This window comes from Aspergillus foveolatus (genome assembly GCF_047715535.1).
Source record: "Aspergillus foveolatus strain CBS 279.81 unplaced genomic scaffold BDW70scaffold_2, whole genome shotgun sequence".
Taxonomy (NCBI): Eukaryota; Fungi; Ascomycota; class Eurotiomycetes; order Eurotiales; family Aspergillaceae; genus Aspergillus; species Aspergillus foveolatus.
The window spans coordinates 307350-323701 of NW_027396066.1; the positions used below are offsets into that span (position 1 = coordinate 307350).

General features: G+C 51.4%; 6 protein-coding genes across 6 annotated transcripts; 3 read left to right on the top strand and 3 right to left on the bottom strand.

Annotated features, from left to right (window-relative positions):
• Positions 1-380: 380 nt before the first annotated feature.
• Positions 381-4874, top strand: BDW70DRAFT_167587 (uncharacterized protein; the record flags this gene model as incomplete). The annotated part of the gene is made up of 6 exons (XM_073742268.1): positions 381-450; positions 505-1822; positions 1877-2144; positions 2223-2859; positions 3055-4807; positions 4838-4874. 6 exons carry the CDS (start codon positions 381-383, stop codon positions 4872-4874), a joined length of 4083 nt encoding a protein of 1360 aa, XP_073600593.1.
• A 286-nt stretch (positions 4875-5160) lies between these two features.
• On the bottom strand, positions 5161-6734 carry BDW70DRAFT_126687 (uncharacterized protein). Its single transcript, XM_073735125.1, has one exon. It carries the CDS (start codon positions 6616-6618, stop codon positions 5347-5349), a length of 1272 nt encoding a protein of 423 aa, XP_073600594.1. The 5' UTR covers positions 6619-6734; the 3' UTR covers positions 5161-5346.
• A 1078-nt stretch (positions 6735-7812) lies between these two features.
• On the bottom strand, positions 7813-9833 carry BDW70DRAFT_126690 (tetratricopeptide repeat protein). Its single transcript, XM_073735126.1, has one exon. It carries the CDS (start codon positions 9740-9742, stop codon positions 8006-8008), a length of 1737 nt encoding a protein of 578 aa, XP_073600595.1. The 5' UTR covers positions 9743-9833; the 3' UTR covers positions 7813-8005.
• Positions 9834-10035: 202 nt separating this feature from the next.
• Positions 10036-12409, top strand: BDW70DRAFT_167588 (uncharacterized protein; the record flags this gene model as incomplete). The annotated part of the gene is made up of 6 exons (XM_073742269.1): positions 10036-10196; positions 10250-10295; positions 10345-10688; positions 10739-11279; positions 11326-11364; positions 11417-12409. The coding sequence occupies exons 1-6, from the start codon at positions 10153-10155 to the stop codon at positions 12407-12409; spliced, it is 2007 nt and encodes a 668-aa protein (XP_073600596.1). The 5' UTR covers positions 10036-10152.
• Positions 12410-12746: 337 nt separating this feature from the next.
• Positions 12747-14354, top strand: BDW70DRAFT_155442 (putative MFS transporter; the record flags this gene model as incomplete). Its single annotated transcript, XM_073740031.1, has 3 exons — positions 12747-13016; positions 13104-13647; positions 13705-14354. 3 exons carry the CDS (start codon positions 12747-12749, stop codon positions 14352-14354), a joined length of 1464 nt encoding a protein of 487 aa, XP_073600597.1.
• A 411-nt stretch (positions 14355-14765) lies between these two features.
• On the bottom strand, positions 14766-15806 carry BDW70DRAFT_155443 (uncharacterized protein; the record flags this gene model as incomplete). Its single annotated transcript, XM_073740032.1, has 1 exon — positions 14766-15806. The coding sequence occupies one exon, from the start codon at positions 15804-15806 to the stop codon at positions 14766-14768; it is 1041 nt and encodes a 346-aa protein (XP_073600598.1).
• Between the last annotated feature and the right edge of the window lie 546 nt (positions 15807-16352).

Genomic DNA, 16352 nt, shown 5'->3' on the forward strand with positions numbered 1-16352 from the left:
CCCAGTCCGTCAGGCGGCTGACGGCACTTGACTACGGTGGAATTGAACCCTCGCCTCGCTAAGCGTGTCAATCCGACCCTGAAAATGAGCTTGGCTGCATCCTCCTCGGTGTTCACCCTCATCGAGGCTGCAGACTACAGAGCCAGCAAACGTGCTCATTTGGTCTCCAGATTATGAGACTTTAGGCCAGCGCTTCCCCTGGCCACTTTCACAAGTCGAAATGTAGCAAGGATGCGGGGATCGGCAAATGGGATCCGACGAGGCTGAGCAACAGTCGGCTACATATATTGAATACGAGTCATGCCCCGCCCAGCTCGAGGGCGCAGTGTGGACTTGCGGCCCGCATCTCATGCCGCGCGGTGTTGGCCTCGCAATTCTCAATGGCCACGACACTCCAGTTTGACGGGCTTCCAGACGAGCTCGATCCGGGTTTTCAGAGTGTTGTGGATTGTAAATATAGCCAGAGGAAAGGAGGTCGAAGCTCGTGCTGACTAAAATTTCTAGTTGAGCCTCCTAAGTCGAGCGACGGCACCGACGATGTGTCTCGAGATCATACAGACGACCAGCAGCGGAATGCGCCGTATGTTTCGTTCGGCAATGGAACTGTGACGGCAACGAGCGGCGCATTCGGGTCCATTCTCCGCGCCAGCCAGTACCTCGATCGACCAGACTTGATCTCGAAAATGCTTGTATTGGACTATCCCGATGCGCCGCCTCCCTTCTGCATCGTTGCTCGCGCCGAGGAATTGATGAGCCAGGCGCAATCCCACCGAAAAGGGTTCGGGTTGCGAATTTCGCAGGTTGGCGGCGACAATGGCACCGAAGATCCGACGGCACCTGTATTGACATTTCTGGGAGATCGCTGGCCACGCATTCGATATAGCATCAGCTATGGACTCGATGTCAGGGTCGATCTGGTGTGCCATGGACATATGGTACTGCAGCGGATGTGCATCACGAATAAGAGCGCGATCAAAGAGACGCTATATCTGGAGTTTGACCCGTGTTTCCTTTTGCGAGATCTGGATTACACAACCCCCAAGCACGTGTCCAGTGATCCCAAGGACGAGGCCTGTGATTGCAAGGATGACGTACCCAGTGATTACTATCGAGGTCCGCACGGCCGCAGCCTGATTAAGATGGAACGGCTGTCGTCGACTAGCCGTGGCAAACAATTGTCTGTTGTCGTCGGCCTTTGGAAAGATGGGGTTTCGCAGGAGCTGAAAGACGCTTCTGTATTGTCCATTAAACACGACATGAAATATCGAGCCTCAATAGAATACGTGGCCGTCTTCAAGATACAGAATCAGGATCATGATGGGACCTTTGCATGGGAGGATTTTGTCATTGCTGGTGCTGAGGTGAAGAGATGTCTTCAGGAGTTGCCGGTTGAATCCGTCAGCTGGGAGTGGCCACATGCAGAGCAAGCGCACACGCGCTGGTCTCTCCGTCGTAACCTCGAGCATATATTGGGGACTTGCAGTGTCTATATACCGACCAAGAGCCTGGAGCATGGTTCGACGCCGGTTCAGGGACAGGCTCGGCCGAGCACCGGGGTAGATGAGGGACGATCCCAAGTGTCTGTGTCCGTTGAGAATAATAACGCCCCCCAGATCATCCTAGAATCACCGGAAGGGGACAGTTACGTTATATCAGAGCCGGACCCAAACAGGTTCGAGCTGCTGAAGATCAACGAGCAACAGAGCGCCCCTAGCCCTCGGATGACGGAGGAACTAAGCCCTGAAACCGGCTCTTTCTCCAGCGCTATCAGTCTGACATGCGGTGACTTTGGAGACCATCGAGTGTGCGTATCTGGAAGCTAGTAAGTAGAGTGGTTCTGGTGCTGTGTATATTCTTACTAAACGACTGAGGTCAGCTTTGCAGTCATGTTCATGCTCAAGATGTACCAACATGCAAAACAGAGCACCCTGCAGAACAAACATAGCCGTGAACGGATACGCGCCCAAAAGTCCATGAGGCGTATCCACGAGACATGCAAGGGCCACCTTCTGTGGCTATCACGACTTGCCAACAAAGACCTCTTTTCCACCAACCTCTGGGTCGACGGAACCAGAATCCCCAACAGTTCAGACACATCCCTGCCGCCGGACAGTCCTACGAACGTGCCCTATCACATCCTTAAGGTAACAGAGTATCTAAAGATATTTGACGCACGCGAGGAGCTGATATTCGTTTGTTGTTGGCTACCTCGGTTGATCAAGGAATGGGTAAATCACCTGCGTACCACCAAAAATCGACTCTCGCCGACCTGGGAACACCTGCAGAATATATCTGACATCCCAATATACCGTCTAAGTGATCATGTCTGGATTTGGAAAGCTCTGCATGATGTCCAGGAGCTGATTCAAAAAGTGCAAGAGGAAAAGAGGAAGATCCAGTTGGAGACCAGAACTTCGCAGGCAGTTCGAATGACAGTCGGCGCAAACCAGGCTTCATCCACTCGCACACTTGACGACTTCTTGCGCGAGGTGGGCCCTTTGTTCACCAGTCTGAGAATGCGCAGACCACTCTCAAAACACTCACTGGACTTCGCGGTGGAAGACATGAGAAAGCAGAACATCCGACGCTTCACACTTGAAAACGACGTACTGAAGAAACGGATGCTGAGTGTGACCCGTTCTGCTCGAGAAACGCGCTTTCTCTTTCATTCGCGGGACACAGTCTTATACTACGGCATATCCTGGGGGTTCCTGAAGAAGGACCAGATGGACCTATTTGAGCAGCTCGTGAAGACACAGATTCACCATGACGAGGAAGGCGTCGATGAAGCTCGATGGGACAACTCGCTGCGCTATGCTCTGGCACTTCTCATGGCCCAGTCCGAGCACCAGCTTGATCGTGATTTCGAACCAGACGAGATGGCTTCCCATGCCATGGCCGTGCTTTGCAACTCCTGCTCTGAGAACGGCCTCTATCCTGGCCAGCTGAAGCCGTCCACAAAGGAGCCCGAGCTATTCGACCGAGAGCTCTATCGCGACTTTTACTTTCATTGCGGGTTTGAAATACCATATATCTTGCTTGTGGTCTCTGAAGAATCGCGCCGCAATGAAGCTCTTCGCAATCCTGATCCAACCGACTCCGCGGTCGAAGGACCTGAAGGGTCTGCTCAGAGGTCCACTATAACGCAGAGCAAGAAGTCTACTGAAATCCCAGCGAAAGTGCTAGAGAAAGCCGTAATCTCCCATGAAAAGAGCGAATCTGGCACCCATTCCGAGCACCTTGCAGTCCTCGTTCAAAGGAGTCTCAAACGACAAAATCCTCACGGCCGTTTGGTTGATGCTAGTAACATTGTCGAAGTGCCAGAGGAGTGGCTGTATAAGTACCCCGATTTTCTCGACTATGAGCCGCCCGGCAAATCTGATGTCGAGATGATAATCAGAGAAGCACAGCTGTTATTGGGAAATATAAAGGACACTCCTAGTAATATTGTTCGACAAATGAAGGATGATGCGGGAAAGTCCAGCCGGTACAGTTATATTGTGGATGTTCGAAAAAGTAGAAAGCAGCACAAGCGGGGCAGGCTGGCCAAGTTTAAATGGTACGAGTTTTGGAGCTTCCATGCCTTGTGGGAGTATCTTAGGCAACCGCGCTACGAATTCTCGGCGAAGAAACGGTTCATCTGTCTGAAGTCAATCGATCCAGTTCGAGCCATGATCTGCTACGTCACATCTCCCGAGTCCGAAAGAATGAGCCTTGCGCAGTTCTTCGACCGCCACGGGAAATCAAAGCCCTATCTATACGACGATACGATGGTTGCGCTCAACCTGTGGGTCACCGAGGTTTATTTCCAGTTCTTCCATAAACTGAATCATGACCAGAAGCCGCCTGGCCAATCTGGACAAAAGTGGGCGATGTTCGGACAACTCAAGCCCTCAGGTCGTCCCTTTTACCTAGTCACTGCCTTCACTGGCTTCCGCATCGTCGGCGACTTCTTTGACCGATATTGGACGTGCCACTATATCGACGGCGATATTGACGATGACACAGACTCTATCTACGAGGACACCTCTGACTGGCAACAGAGAAGAGTGCTCGAGTTGATCCTGCTCAGCCGCGCGCTCGCAAAAGTCTGCACAAACACAGAAGAGATCCTCGAAGAGGTCGAGAGAGAGCCAAGAGAAAATCAGTACTCGCCTCTCGACGATCAGTATGACAGTTTTGAAGACAGGAGTCCCGAAAACCTTCGAGAATGCGAGAGGATCCTGCTCCTCCTGAAAAGGAACATGATCAGTCTGCGGGAAGTCATCGACCAGTGGGATGTGCGTGAGAGCTCGCAGGGCAGGGAACGGCCGCGCTGGACTCGCCGCGACGAGCAGAAGTACCGAAAATCAGTCAAGCAGAAGCGAGCCCAGCTCGAGGGCCATGTTCGCGATGTGCGCACGAAGGAAATCCACATCGAGTTTCTGCTCGGCCGGGTCACAAGCGCCCAGGAAGCCATTCGCTCCAAAAAGTCCCTGCGAGAGGCAGAGAATATCACGCTCTTCACCTATGTCACTGTCTTCTTCTTGCCCACAGGGCTAGCCGTGAGTATCTTCAGCATGGGTGATATTCCAAGCCGGACAGTCGTCGGGTGGATGGTTATTACTGCTGTCGTGGCCCTTGTCATTACCATCTCGATCCTGTATGGGGTTCTCCATCGATTTCAGTTCTTCAGCCGCTTCTGGAAATCCGAAAAGCCCACTTTAGGCCGCACAAAGGCTACTGGTACTGCGACGCTTCCTGACGGTGCGTCTGGGAGGCCGCTAGTGGAGGATAGTGTTTCTACCAAATGGTCTCCCAAAGATTGGTTGGTTTCGCTGAGACGATTGGACACTAGGAGCCTGAACGATGACCCTGCTTCAAAGCATGTGTAAGATAAGCACGACATGTATTGACATGAGAGTAGTGTCTCTATTCTCCCACTCTTCATCTTGTTCGGCCATGGCCGCTCTGCATATTAGATGATATCTGACAGGAGTGGTGTCGCCTTATAGGCGCTAGTCTTTGGAAACAAGGTCCTTTAGGAAAGACCAACGGGCAATCGCAATGACCAAAATCTGGCTCCGTAGCATGAACACTCTTTATTGTATTTGTATTATTTCTTTGGATATTAGGAACTCCAGTGCTCACAGTGAGGAAGTAGGAGTTTTATCTTGAATAGGACAAGCTTGTGTCTGGATAAATGCCTTTAAAGGAAATGATATTCACCCATATGCATTCTGTAGCCCCTTCATATGAAGATTTTCGCTTATAAAAAGGTTCATCAACTAATCATCAGGTGCAGGTGTAGATACAGTCGTAGGTTTGCATCCTCATCCTATACTAGAATACCAAGTAAAATATGTTTTACAACTCTCCACCAGCTTCAGCATGATCCATCAGAATCCCATATTCTGGCAGTTCCCATCCCTTTACAGGTCGATCCCCAAGCAACCCCCCAAGTAGGTCGAGCCTTAAACATGATGCTAGCCACAGGACCCAATACAAGACAGAGATGGTGAGAGGCGACCACGGTATGTTATCAAAGATACTCGGATCGCCAATACCGCTCTGCACTTGGTTCATGAACGGCCGAAACTTGTCGTCGTAAGCCCGGAATGCCGTCGTGTGAGAGTCTTCCGCGCCATCTCCTGCACAATGTACACCTATTTCTCCGGCCAGGATATAAGCGCCCACGATTGCGCTAGAAGTGCCCATGCCTGTGCTTGCTGAAGGACAGTACGCGGCATCTCCAAGAAGCACGACACGGCCTTGGTACCAAGGATTTAACTTGACGAGACCCTGAGTCTCGCAGTAGAAGTCATCTGCTTCCATGAGCGACTCAAGAAGCTCTTCAACCTGCCACCCTGCCCCTCGAAAGACCTCTGCAAACGCCTTCTTCTCCTCACGGACGTCGCCTTTTTGGACTCCTCGTAGTCGTTTAGTGACGCTTTTGCCGGTTAGGTAGACCTGAATCCTCTGCGGATTATATCTGCGAGTTAGAACGAACCTGTCCCCGGGCGCGATGTACGAGGTGGCGATGTACTCCTCCCCGGCCTCCATCGACCGTGGAATCGTAAAGTAGGCCGTGTATTCATTGAGCGGTTGAAAAGGATCCTCGCCGTCAAAACGAAGCATGGTCTTGCGCGTCCGTGATCCTTGGCCATCCGCGCCGACAAGAATATCATACCGGGCTCTCTCTCCAGTCGTGAAGAGGACCTCAAGGGCCCCCCCTCTCTCTTCAAAGCTCTCGATCGATGTACCGAAGGCGTAATTCGCACGGTCCTTCGTTGCATCATATATGATCCGGCAGAGATCGCCCCTCATGATTTCAAATTCACTGGTGAAGCTCTGTGGTCCTGTTCCAGATCTGTTGGCAGGAAAGTAAGCCCACCGTTTATCTTCACTGTCGACCACCTGCATCCCTTGCTCTGGAACGGATATGGCCCGAAAAGCACTCTCAAGACCCATTCGCCTCAACACCTCGATTCCTTGACCTCGTATATCGACCTGGAGGCCACTGGTTCTAAGCTCAGGGAACCGCTCAACAACGGTGACTTCATGGCCGAGCTTGGAGAGCCAAAAAGCCAGAGCATTACCTGCGATTCCTGCTCCGCTAATGAGCACTTTTAGGGGCATTTTCTGATGAAGTTGTGATTGTGAACTAGTACCATTGATTTTGTTTTAACACTGGCAGATCAAGCAGTGCTATTCAAATATATCTTGTGTGCACTGGCGTCTTAGACTCAGGAGCTGAATTTGAGGAAAAGAGATTGAAAGGATTCGGTAGCCTGCGGACTAATACTTATATCAACGAGCGCTACTAACTTATCTGAAACTAGTACAGCCCGAGTATACCGATGGTCTATTATAGAAAAAGCCGATTATACCGAATCATCTCTATAGCTATAGCGGATATGGCGTCGCCATATGTAGCAAAGACAAATAGCGAACATGATCCATTCGGGAGAACAGATCAATTTGAATATCTGGTAATTTTGAGTTCTACGTTCTTCGGGGCGTATTACTCTTGTTCTGCTTATATTATAAAAACTATAGATCGGTATTAAGGTATTCAGGCTATATGCTATTCAGCTCCCAGAGATAAGTAACTTACCTGCCCGCTATCTAGCGATAAAGATTGCCTAATATTCAGTACCACGGGAGTGAGTCTTGAGACTGTGAAAACCTCAAAAATAAAATAATATTCTCGGATTGACAGGTATCTACACTCGATTTCCGACAACATACTGGATGGTTAATAGCTTAGAATATATCCATGCTGGAAATCCTGCAGTTTTGCCCACCAGGCTATACATTAGTGACCCATGATCTAACTTATACATAGAAAGGCAAGAAAGTCTATCAAGATCACTTCTCTTACGTCTCTGTCTGAACAATATACGTGCGGTGAGTAGCTGGCCCAACAATGGTCCTTCATTTCTAAAATCCGTTACGCCGAGTAAAAACGCTGATATAAACGAAAAGCAATAGCGCATTGCAGTCAGAATGCCACTAGGTAACAATGGGGCAAATGATAGACAACAGAGTTTCTATAAGCTTCGAGCAAGGTGTCTAACTCCCATTAACACACCACCCCCAATAAGCTGATCGCGTTCTTGCAATTATCCTTGGAACTTCAAACCTTGCCCCCTTACGCCTTCTCACCAATTAGAACATAATTGCGACATGGACATTTTAACCACATTGGCGCTTTTACGTCCCGTCCCGGCAATGGCACCTGTTGGCTGCATGAATAGAGGTTAACATCCGAAGGGGGACTCTGTGCGCTGAAGAAGATTATCAATCGCAACTGAGAGATGAATAAACCGGCCAGCGTATGTATACAATAATGCAGCTTGGTAGTTTAACGTAAGTTAAGATATTCTGTCATTCCATGTTGTTGCAAGACGGCTAAAATGCTAATATATTCTGCATTATCCTTGTACCAGAACAATCACAAGCAGTCTGGATATAAAGCCATAAACGTTGAATCCATGGGTGTTCTGTTGATAGTCATATGCATTCAGCAACACTTGCCCTTGGAAGCACACCTGTCAAGAACCTCTGGTGCCTGCGACGTGTCCAAACGGCAAAAGCACGACGCCCTGATCGGCACATCAGCAACCGCAAGAGCTAGTTTTGTAGGCTGCTCAATCACAGCAGCCTCCTCCAGTCTCCCCATCCTCACCAAGCACTCATGGTACCCCTGCAGCGACCAGACATTGTTTGGGTGCCTGCGCGGCCGGATTACAGAGGTGTCCATACCGAGATCAGCCCGATAGACCTGCGCAGCCTCTTCCAGGTGGCCCTGCTCCATCATCAGCGCAGCGTAGGCGTGACGTACAGGCTGCATCCACGACCAGGGTTCGCTGTACGGCAGCTTATCCTCGAGATCGATTGCGCTACGCAGCGACTCAAATGCCTGATCATAGTTGGCCACTCGGTATTCAATCTCACCCTCTAGCATGGCTGCGGCCACTCCGAGCACGTCAACCATCTTGCCGTTGTAGGCGCGGCGGGTCTCAGGGACGTGCGCCCATGCCTGGTGGAAGAGATCTTGCTCTTTCCGGGCTGCTTCGACATTCCCTGTGGCGGCGAAAGCGATTGCGCGGGCGTAGTGCGTGGTCGCTGTGGTACCGGCATAGAGGATCTGGTCGTGCGGCAGCTCTTTGCGCTTGAGCTCCTCCCACATACCGAAACGCACCATCACATGGAGGCGGATGGGCATGAACTGCTCCAGCCAGTCGGCCATCGGTGGGGACTCGATCCGGAGAACCTCTTCGGGCACTGTTGCTTCCATGCGAGTCACGGCGTCAAGCGCGACTTTGGATTGACCGGCGAACATGGCTGCGTATACTAAGGAATGGTAGTCGTGCATGCGATAGAAAGTATAAAAGTTCTTAGCGCCGGATTTCCGGAAATATTTATCGTCTGCAAGGGTCGACTTGTAGTTTGACGCAATAGAGCGCCTCCAGTCTCCAATAAGAATGTCCAAGTGCGTTGGCATATGGTGGATATGCCCTGCATCCGGCACGAGGTCGCGAAGACGATCCGCAGCGTTGATCCCCAGCTCAGGGCTGGGCGACATCTCGATGAAATGGATAAATAGATGCAAAAGTCCGGGGTTCTGATTCGCGCCGTCCCCTTCCTGCGAAAGCGCACGCTCAAGAACGGCTTTTACCTCCAGGGTCGGTGCGTTGGGGTTCGGCAGTCCAGTGAACAGATCCCATAGCGACCAGGGGTTCATATTCATCAATGCATCGGCGTACAAGACTGCAACATTCAGATCGTGCCCAAATGAGTCATATGCGAGCTTCATCGCGTTGGCATAGCTCCTGTTGAGAGCCGCATAGTCCCTTGCCGGTTCGTTGGTCGGGAATCGGTGCTGCATCGCCTCGATCAGCGCTTGCTCGAGGGGGTCCGCTTTGACTGCTAGTCTCTTCGCAGCTTGCGAAGCTTCGTATCCCCGCTGCACTGATCGGTGCAGGTCGCCCAGATCGAATTTCTCCCAGGGCTTGTTGTAGTTTGGGCCGACTGCGTATGCAAGCCCCCAGCATGCCATTGGACATTCCGGGTCGTGCCCAATAGCCTGTTCAAAACAATAGGCACCTTCTACATGGTTGAACGAATACACCCACGTTAGGCCCCGATTAAACCAGGTTTGGGCGTCGGCGCTGCTGGTGGTAATGGTGTGGCCAAACGATCCCAGGTTGTAGTATTCGTCACTGGCTGGGACAGGAGTTCGAAGTGCAGGAGCCATGACGATACCAATTCTAAATAATGATAGTAATAACAAAGGGCTAGAAATATAACAAGTACGGAATCTGATATGTTCGAGAGCTTCAAATAGAGAATGAAGCACTTAATCTTATAGCGCCCCCAGCAAGCTTGACTAATATGGAAAGGAGTGGCACCACTAGAATGACTAAGACAGTCCTTAGTTAATCCCGATCAATCGCCGATTGGACATTGCTATGACTGATCAAACACCGAAGACGCCGACATCCAATCGTCTTTGCCTTCAATCATCATCATCCACACCTACGGCGTACATTATCATACTTGCATAGTAGACATAGCCTGCACTGCTACTTCAGTCTCGGCAATGCTATTCATTGCACCCAGGTCATTTGAAGTATTTAAACTCAGAGCGAGATAGTCGAAATTGAAATGCCGCCTGCTTCTCGACCCGTCAAGCTTGCATGCCTCCCTTGGTACGTGCATTCCCGACTAAGATAAGAGCCAGCACTGACAGTAAAGAATACAGCCGTGCTTCGAAGATCCGCTGTAACGGTCAGGATCCGTGTTCGAATGTAAGTCGTCATGACATGAGGCCACAGCAGCCGTGGTAACCGCCCGTAGTGCATCAGTCACGGTGACGAATGCCGATATCAGGCCAGTCGACGAGGCGGTGCCCGACGGGGTCCAGCGGCCGCTGAAGAGCTGGCCAAGAAGAGAGCTCAACGGCGTGCAGCTAAACCCGCTGTGGATAATTTTGAGAAAGAGCCTGGGCTTCAGGGCCAGCTCTACTATCGGCATACGCAGGCCAGTGCCTCCACTCTCAACGCTCCGCTACCGATATCCCCAGCCGAATCGGGACTCCGGCCCGGAAATATCTCACCCCTTGGTGGAATACCTTCTGAGATTTTAGGACCGGTAGACCCAACCGCAAGGACTCTTCGGGCTTATAGCTGCTCTGAGGATTTGTACGTTATCCCGGTGTCTTGTGGGTGCAGGAATCTGACTACTCGCCTAGAATCAACGCGTACTATATCTTCATCCACCCTTATTTCCCCCTCCTGCCTCCCCCGGTGGTCGCCCAGTACGAGGACAAGTGTGTCAGCCTAGATGTTCGCTCAACTCATGCGAACGCTTCCACCCTACCCTACTGGCCCACATCTCCACTGGGTTTGGCCCTGGCAGCAATACTGACTTTAATCCCTCCGCCGGGAGATTCCAACTCAGCCGACGACGGGGCGGCCGCAATCCGCCGATCCTACGCTGATTCGTATGCGAGGTCGGCTTTGGAGTCTCTAGAAGATTTACTCGAACCGTCCTCACATGCCAATCTCGCCGGTGGCCCACGGAGTACTTTGCATTATGCAATCCCTCAGAAGATGGAACCTGTCCTGGCATTGGCCCTTCTTAGCCTATACGAGTGTTGCCAGCGCGGGAATGTCCCTAAAATGCGCCTCCGGGCGAACCAGGCTCTGACTGCTGCCATGGACCTGTCATTGCATACGGAAACGCCACAGACTAGTTTCTTGGATGCGCATCGCCGGTGCTGGTGGGCAGTAGTCAGTAATATCTACCTTGCCGTGTCCATGATACTGATGAAAGCAGATGTTTCTCGTATACCAGTCATCTATAATGACGACCTCGGTTAGTTTAAACCACACAATAGCACTAGAACAGGTCTATTGACATTAAGTAGCCCCCTGTTATCACCTTTGATGACATCCGGATCACAACTATGTTCCCCGAATTCCGCGGCTGCCGAGAGGTTCGTACTGTCCATCCTATCGAAACTCTCAGACCTAACCATCCATCACCTGTCCAGCCGTGGCCACTCCTGGTGAAGGCCCAAGGAGCCCTCCTCCGCAGCTGCTGCATCGGCCGCGGACTCATTCAAGAGCTAAGGACCGGCCAGAGTCTATCATTCTCAATCCGGGAAGAAATACAAGATCTAGACTCCCTCATCCTCGACCTTGCAGCCGAAGCAGACCGCTTTCGCTGCGTAACTAATTACCAGGGCGCCGAAGCTGACGCTTCTCGCAACCTCTGGGCTATATCAAACGCCCTCATCCACACTTCTCGGTTGACACTGCATAGCGTCCGCGCGTTCCCAGACCGTCGTAGGATCCTTGACGCGCCCGTTGACCTTCTCTCCCTCGACACTAGCCGTACACCATCAGGTTCAGTAGAAAACTTCCACCTCTCGACAAGCCAGACTGGTGAAATCGACGCCCACTTCCCATTTACAGAACAGGAGTCAATTAGAATATGTCTCCACTCGGCGCTGGTCGTGTCCCGGGTGTTTCGCCGCTTACCATCTCCAAACCCAAGCTACTCTGATACTACCGCTGATGTGACTGCCGCTATGCCTTGGATATCGTGGCCGCGGTTGAGCTCTCCGCGCTCAATCCCTTACATGGCCAGTTGTCAGATGCAGGGCTTTTATACGCTTGCGATGGTGCTAAAGCGCGTCCATTCGGCACTGTGCTCTGGGACTATAAGCAGCTACGCCTACCTTTTTGAGCAGCCGAGCGTGACAACGGAAGTGCAAGACGCAGAGCGGCTCGTGGAGGAACTTCAATTTGGCATGGATGCGCTTGGGAGATCAATCAAGGCAGATGTGGTCTTTGAGGGGGTCGAAGTGATGGCTAGAGAGGTGGAGCGGACGTTTGACGCGACCTTGATGGGTTGAATTTCAGAATTACGATTTAAGAGCATAATATATGCCCACATATTCATTTTATAGTTTATGTCTACTGCGGAAAGTCGAAGACCATGACTAATGGAAATACCGGTACCAGAATTAGCATTATTTCAGAGTGGAGCTCACGGCGATTCGGTCTTTGATGTACTTGTAACAATTAGGGCTTGATATTAGTCTTGGTTAGCAATCCCTCGGCGATGATGCCGGTGGGCATCGGATCCCCAGCGACGCGATGTCAAATTCGAACCTGTTTTATATAGAAGGCCAGGCCTTCCGGCTTCTACCTGTCATAGACTAAGAAAGCAACATATCCTTTAAACTCATAATGAGCCAATTCCCAGTATCAACCGTGGTCAACGGAGCAGGCCTAGAGAGCGATTATCCGCACATGGTGGATTTCGATGGCCCAGACGACAAGGGCATCCCACTCAACTGGTCTCTCCCCCGGAAGATCTGGGTAACGTCGGCGGTGGCCATTCTGAACCTGATTGGAACGGTAGCCAGCAGCATTTTTGGAACTGGAAGCAAGGAATTCAGTCAGGAATTTCGAATCAGCCATGAGGTTGCTGTGCTGGGGACGACGTTGTTTCTCGCGGTAGGATCCCTACGTATATGTTACCTGCGGCGGGCGTTATCGGTGAGCAAGGGCTTTTGGAATCCGTGTTTGCTAATACTATAGTAGGGCTACATCGTCGGCTTTCTTACCTTTGGTCCCCTCTCCGAGCGCTTCGGCCGCAAATGGCCCATGTTGCTAGGAATTGTCATCTCCTCGCTTTTCGACATAATGCCTGCGGCAGGCAAGAACGTCGCAACCGTGTTAATCGGCCGCTTCTTCGGCGGTCTTTTCGGAGTTGCGCCAGTCGCCATTTTTGGAGGCATTGTAAGCGATTGCTGGCCTGTCTCCCAACGTGGGAATGCCATGGCGCTGGCTGTGTCGCTCGTATTCTCCGGCCCTACTTTCGGCCCGGTGTTTGGAGGACTCATTATGGGTTCGGGGTCGCCGGTGCTGAACTGGAGGTGGACTATGTGGGTGGTTGTTATCGCAGGACTTGGTGCTTCGGTGCTCTGTGCTTTCGTCTTTCCGGAGACGTATCCGCCTGGTATTCTGAGGAAGAGGGCAAGGGCGTTGCGTAGGAAGACGGGGAATGCGAATATCAAGACGGCGTCGGACAAGGACGGTCTTAATTTGCGAGACATTGCTAGGATTTACCTCATTAGACCATTTTGTGGGTTCAGATCTATCTTTTTCTGTGGCTATACCCATGCTAACAGTCAGATCCTAGGGCTATTCACCACCCAACCTATCCTCGCTCTCTTAACACTATACCAGTCCTTCGTATACGGAGTTCTCTTTCTCTTCTACCAAACCTATCCCGTTGCCTTCGGTGAAGACCGCAGCTGGCCCACGAGCCTAAAATACATGCCTCTCCTCGCACTTATCGTGGGCGTCTTCGCCGGCTCCCTGGGAATCATCATCACCAATCAGGTCTACACCCGTCACCACAGCCACACCCCTGACGGCGTTTACATCCCTGAAAGCCGTCTTCCACCCATGATCATCGGCGGGGTTATGATTCCCATTGGGATGTTCTGGTTCGCCTGGACAGCTTCGTCCATATCCATATCTTGGGCCAGCCCCATCTGCGCGAGTTTCCTGACCGGCTGCGGCATGTACCTGCTCTTCATCCAGGGGTTTAATTATATTATAGACTGCTACACCAGCATGGCCAACAGTGCGATGGGCGTGAATGGGTCGATGAGGAGTGTTTTCGGGGCCGTTTTCCCGCTCTTTGCCAGCCAGGTGGTTGAAAAGCTCGGTGTCGCGAAGACGACGAGCATACTTGGATGTGTTTGTGTAGCATTAGTTCCTGTTCCGGTTTGCTTTTGGTTCTGGGGGGAGAGGATACGGGCTTTGTCGTCGGCGAAAGTCTAGCCTTTTATTAAATTATCAGATTTAGGCCAGTCATTGACATTGTCACTATTCATATAGTTGTTGATCTTTGTACAGTCCTCCAGCCCGTCTTCTAATCAGGCTTATATTGTGCCCAATGACTCAGCAGCACAATGCTTTTGTTGTTGGCAATAGCTTCAAGCTGTCCAAGTGCAGGAAGGCTTTAAGACTGTGCGCGATTTGCTTCTGGATTACTCTTAAAGCCCTTGCGATAGAAATATCGCGCCGCAACAGACGTACCAACTCTTCTATCAAACATGTGGTATAGAACTATTCCGTTTCGATACGAAAAACCTGGTCTTCCCTACCAAGCCAGTCATTTATCACAGATCCCCTGAACCAGTCATTAGTACCTTCCTCCTACTGCACTGTAGTCTCCATTCTGGGAGAAACTCACGTCATAATCTCATTCAGAGGAACAGCCCGTTCTCTCCTCCTCTTATGTGCAAGTGCTAACCGCTCTCCAATCGTCACCGACCAAATAGTCGACACTAGTCCAGCCAGCCCAACAATGAACGGGATCAGTTGGCCTGAACTCAGAAGCGGCGCATCACTGAGGTCAATGTTATTCACAGCAAGGATTTTCTCCGCGAAAACAATGGTACTGACACCAGCGGCCGCTAAACCCAATTTCGGCAGCACCATGGCAGCTCGGACGGGCCAGGCCTTCATGACGACCTCCATCATGTTCGTAGTATCAACTTCTGGGGAGGGCAGGATGTGTTGCATCTGCATTTGGGATATGTTCATTTGATTACCTCCAGCTGCAGGCGTTTCTGGTCCGTCGTTGCCCTTGCGGCCTTTGGCAATATACCGCAGAATGCGTATAATAGCCCAAATAATCATACCACACCCGGAAATACAGTAAACGACAGCCAAAAATCTCACAAAAGACTGGAAGTGCCGGTTATAGAAGTCGAAATACACAAAGATGAAACCCTTCACTTCGCACTCTGGCCGGCGACCTTGCTGTGTACGCGTGAACCACACCCACGGATGCGTCACTAATACAGCGCCCATGATAGTTACTAACGATATGGCGCCGGGAGCGTCGTCCTGATTCATGATTGAGGCGAAAAAGACAACCAATAGAGGTGCCCATATTGCCATGGGGAAGACTATTGACCACTCGAGAAGCGCGAAGCTACCGTTCAGTGTGTTCCGGACGATGATGATAAATACTGCGAATGAGATTAAGATGACGGCCCGGCGAGTGTCGCGCACTGCTTTCGGGTTGTCGAAGAAGACAGCGGTGAGACCAGAGATCCAGGAAAAATAGTAGCCTAATCGAACTCCAATGCCGTAGACGTCACCGTCTCCGACGATATCGCAGGAGGAGGGGTCACCGGTGTACTGTGTCATCTGGAGGGTTGGGACGACGAGGAAGAGGATCACCCCTGCGATGGCAGCGAAGCGGCTGCTGGCATACGTCATCTCTGCTGCAGCCGCGGGCCCCGCCTAATGAACGACGTGAGGGAGTCCGGAGTATGAAAAGTCAGTTGTAATGGTCTTCTCTTATAATGAGCCTTGCTGTCGCGATTGGCGTTTTCTCTAAGGAAATGCGTAATTGGGAGCACGCTGTGTAGGCTTTTCAGAGACCCACGTCTCACAGCCAGGGCCGCAAAGGCAGTTGACTTATGTATCGTGCTATGGCAACCAGAGGGTCAAGTGAGCTACATAATTACTTGGGGAGGATCTGCTCAGAAGGAGAAGCTCAGGGCTACCTAGTCTGAGGATATCCAATAGCGAATTGGCACCCTGCATACCCTAGTCCGCGTGACTGTCCCCAGCGTCCGGGCACAGGAGGCTTGTTACCCCCAATAGCATGCTCGGTTCAAAGGCAAAATTTGCCATTTCTGGCTCAGTGGTCCGTGTCCACACCGAGTGCTCCTTCAGCCGCAGCCGAAAATGTCGCCCGCCGACAGCCTCCACCATCAGCCTCCTTAGACAAAGCCTTGCCATAAACAGCAATCAGAGGAG

Bases quoted from the DNA above. Each gene is read 5' to 3' on its own strand.
- BDW70DRAFT_126687 (XM_073735125.1), bottom strand. From the start codon at position 6,618: ATGCCCCTAAAAGTGCTCATTAGCGGAGCAGGAATCGCAGGTAATGCT.
- BDW70DRAFT_126690 (XM_073735126.1), bottom strand. From the start codon at position 9,742: ATGGCTCCTGCACTTCGAACTCCTGTCCCAGCCAGTGACGAATACTAC.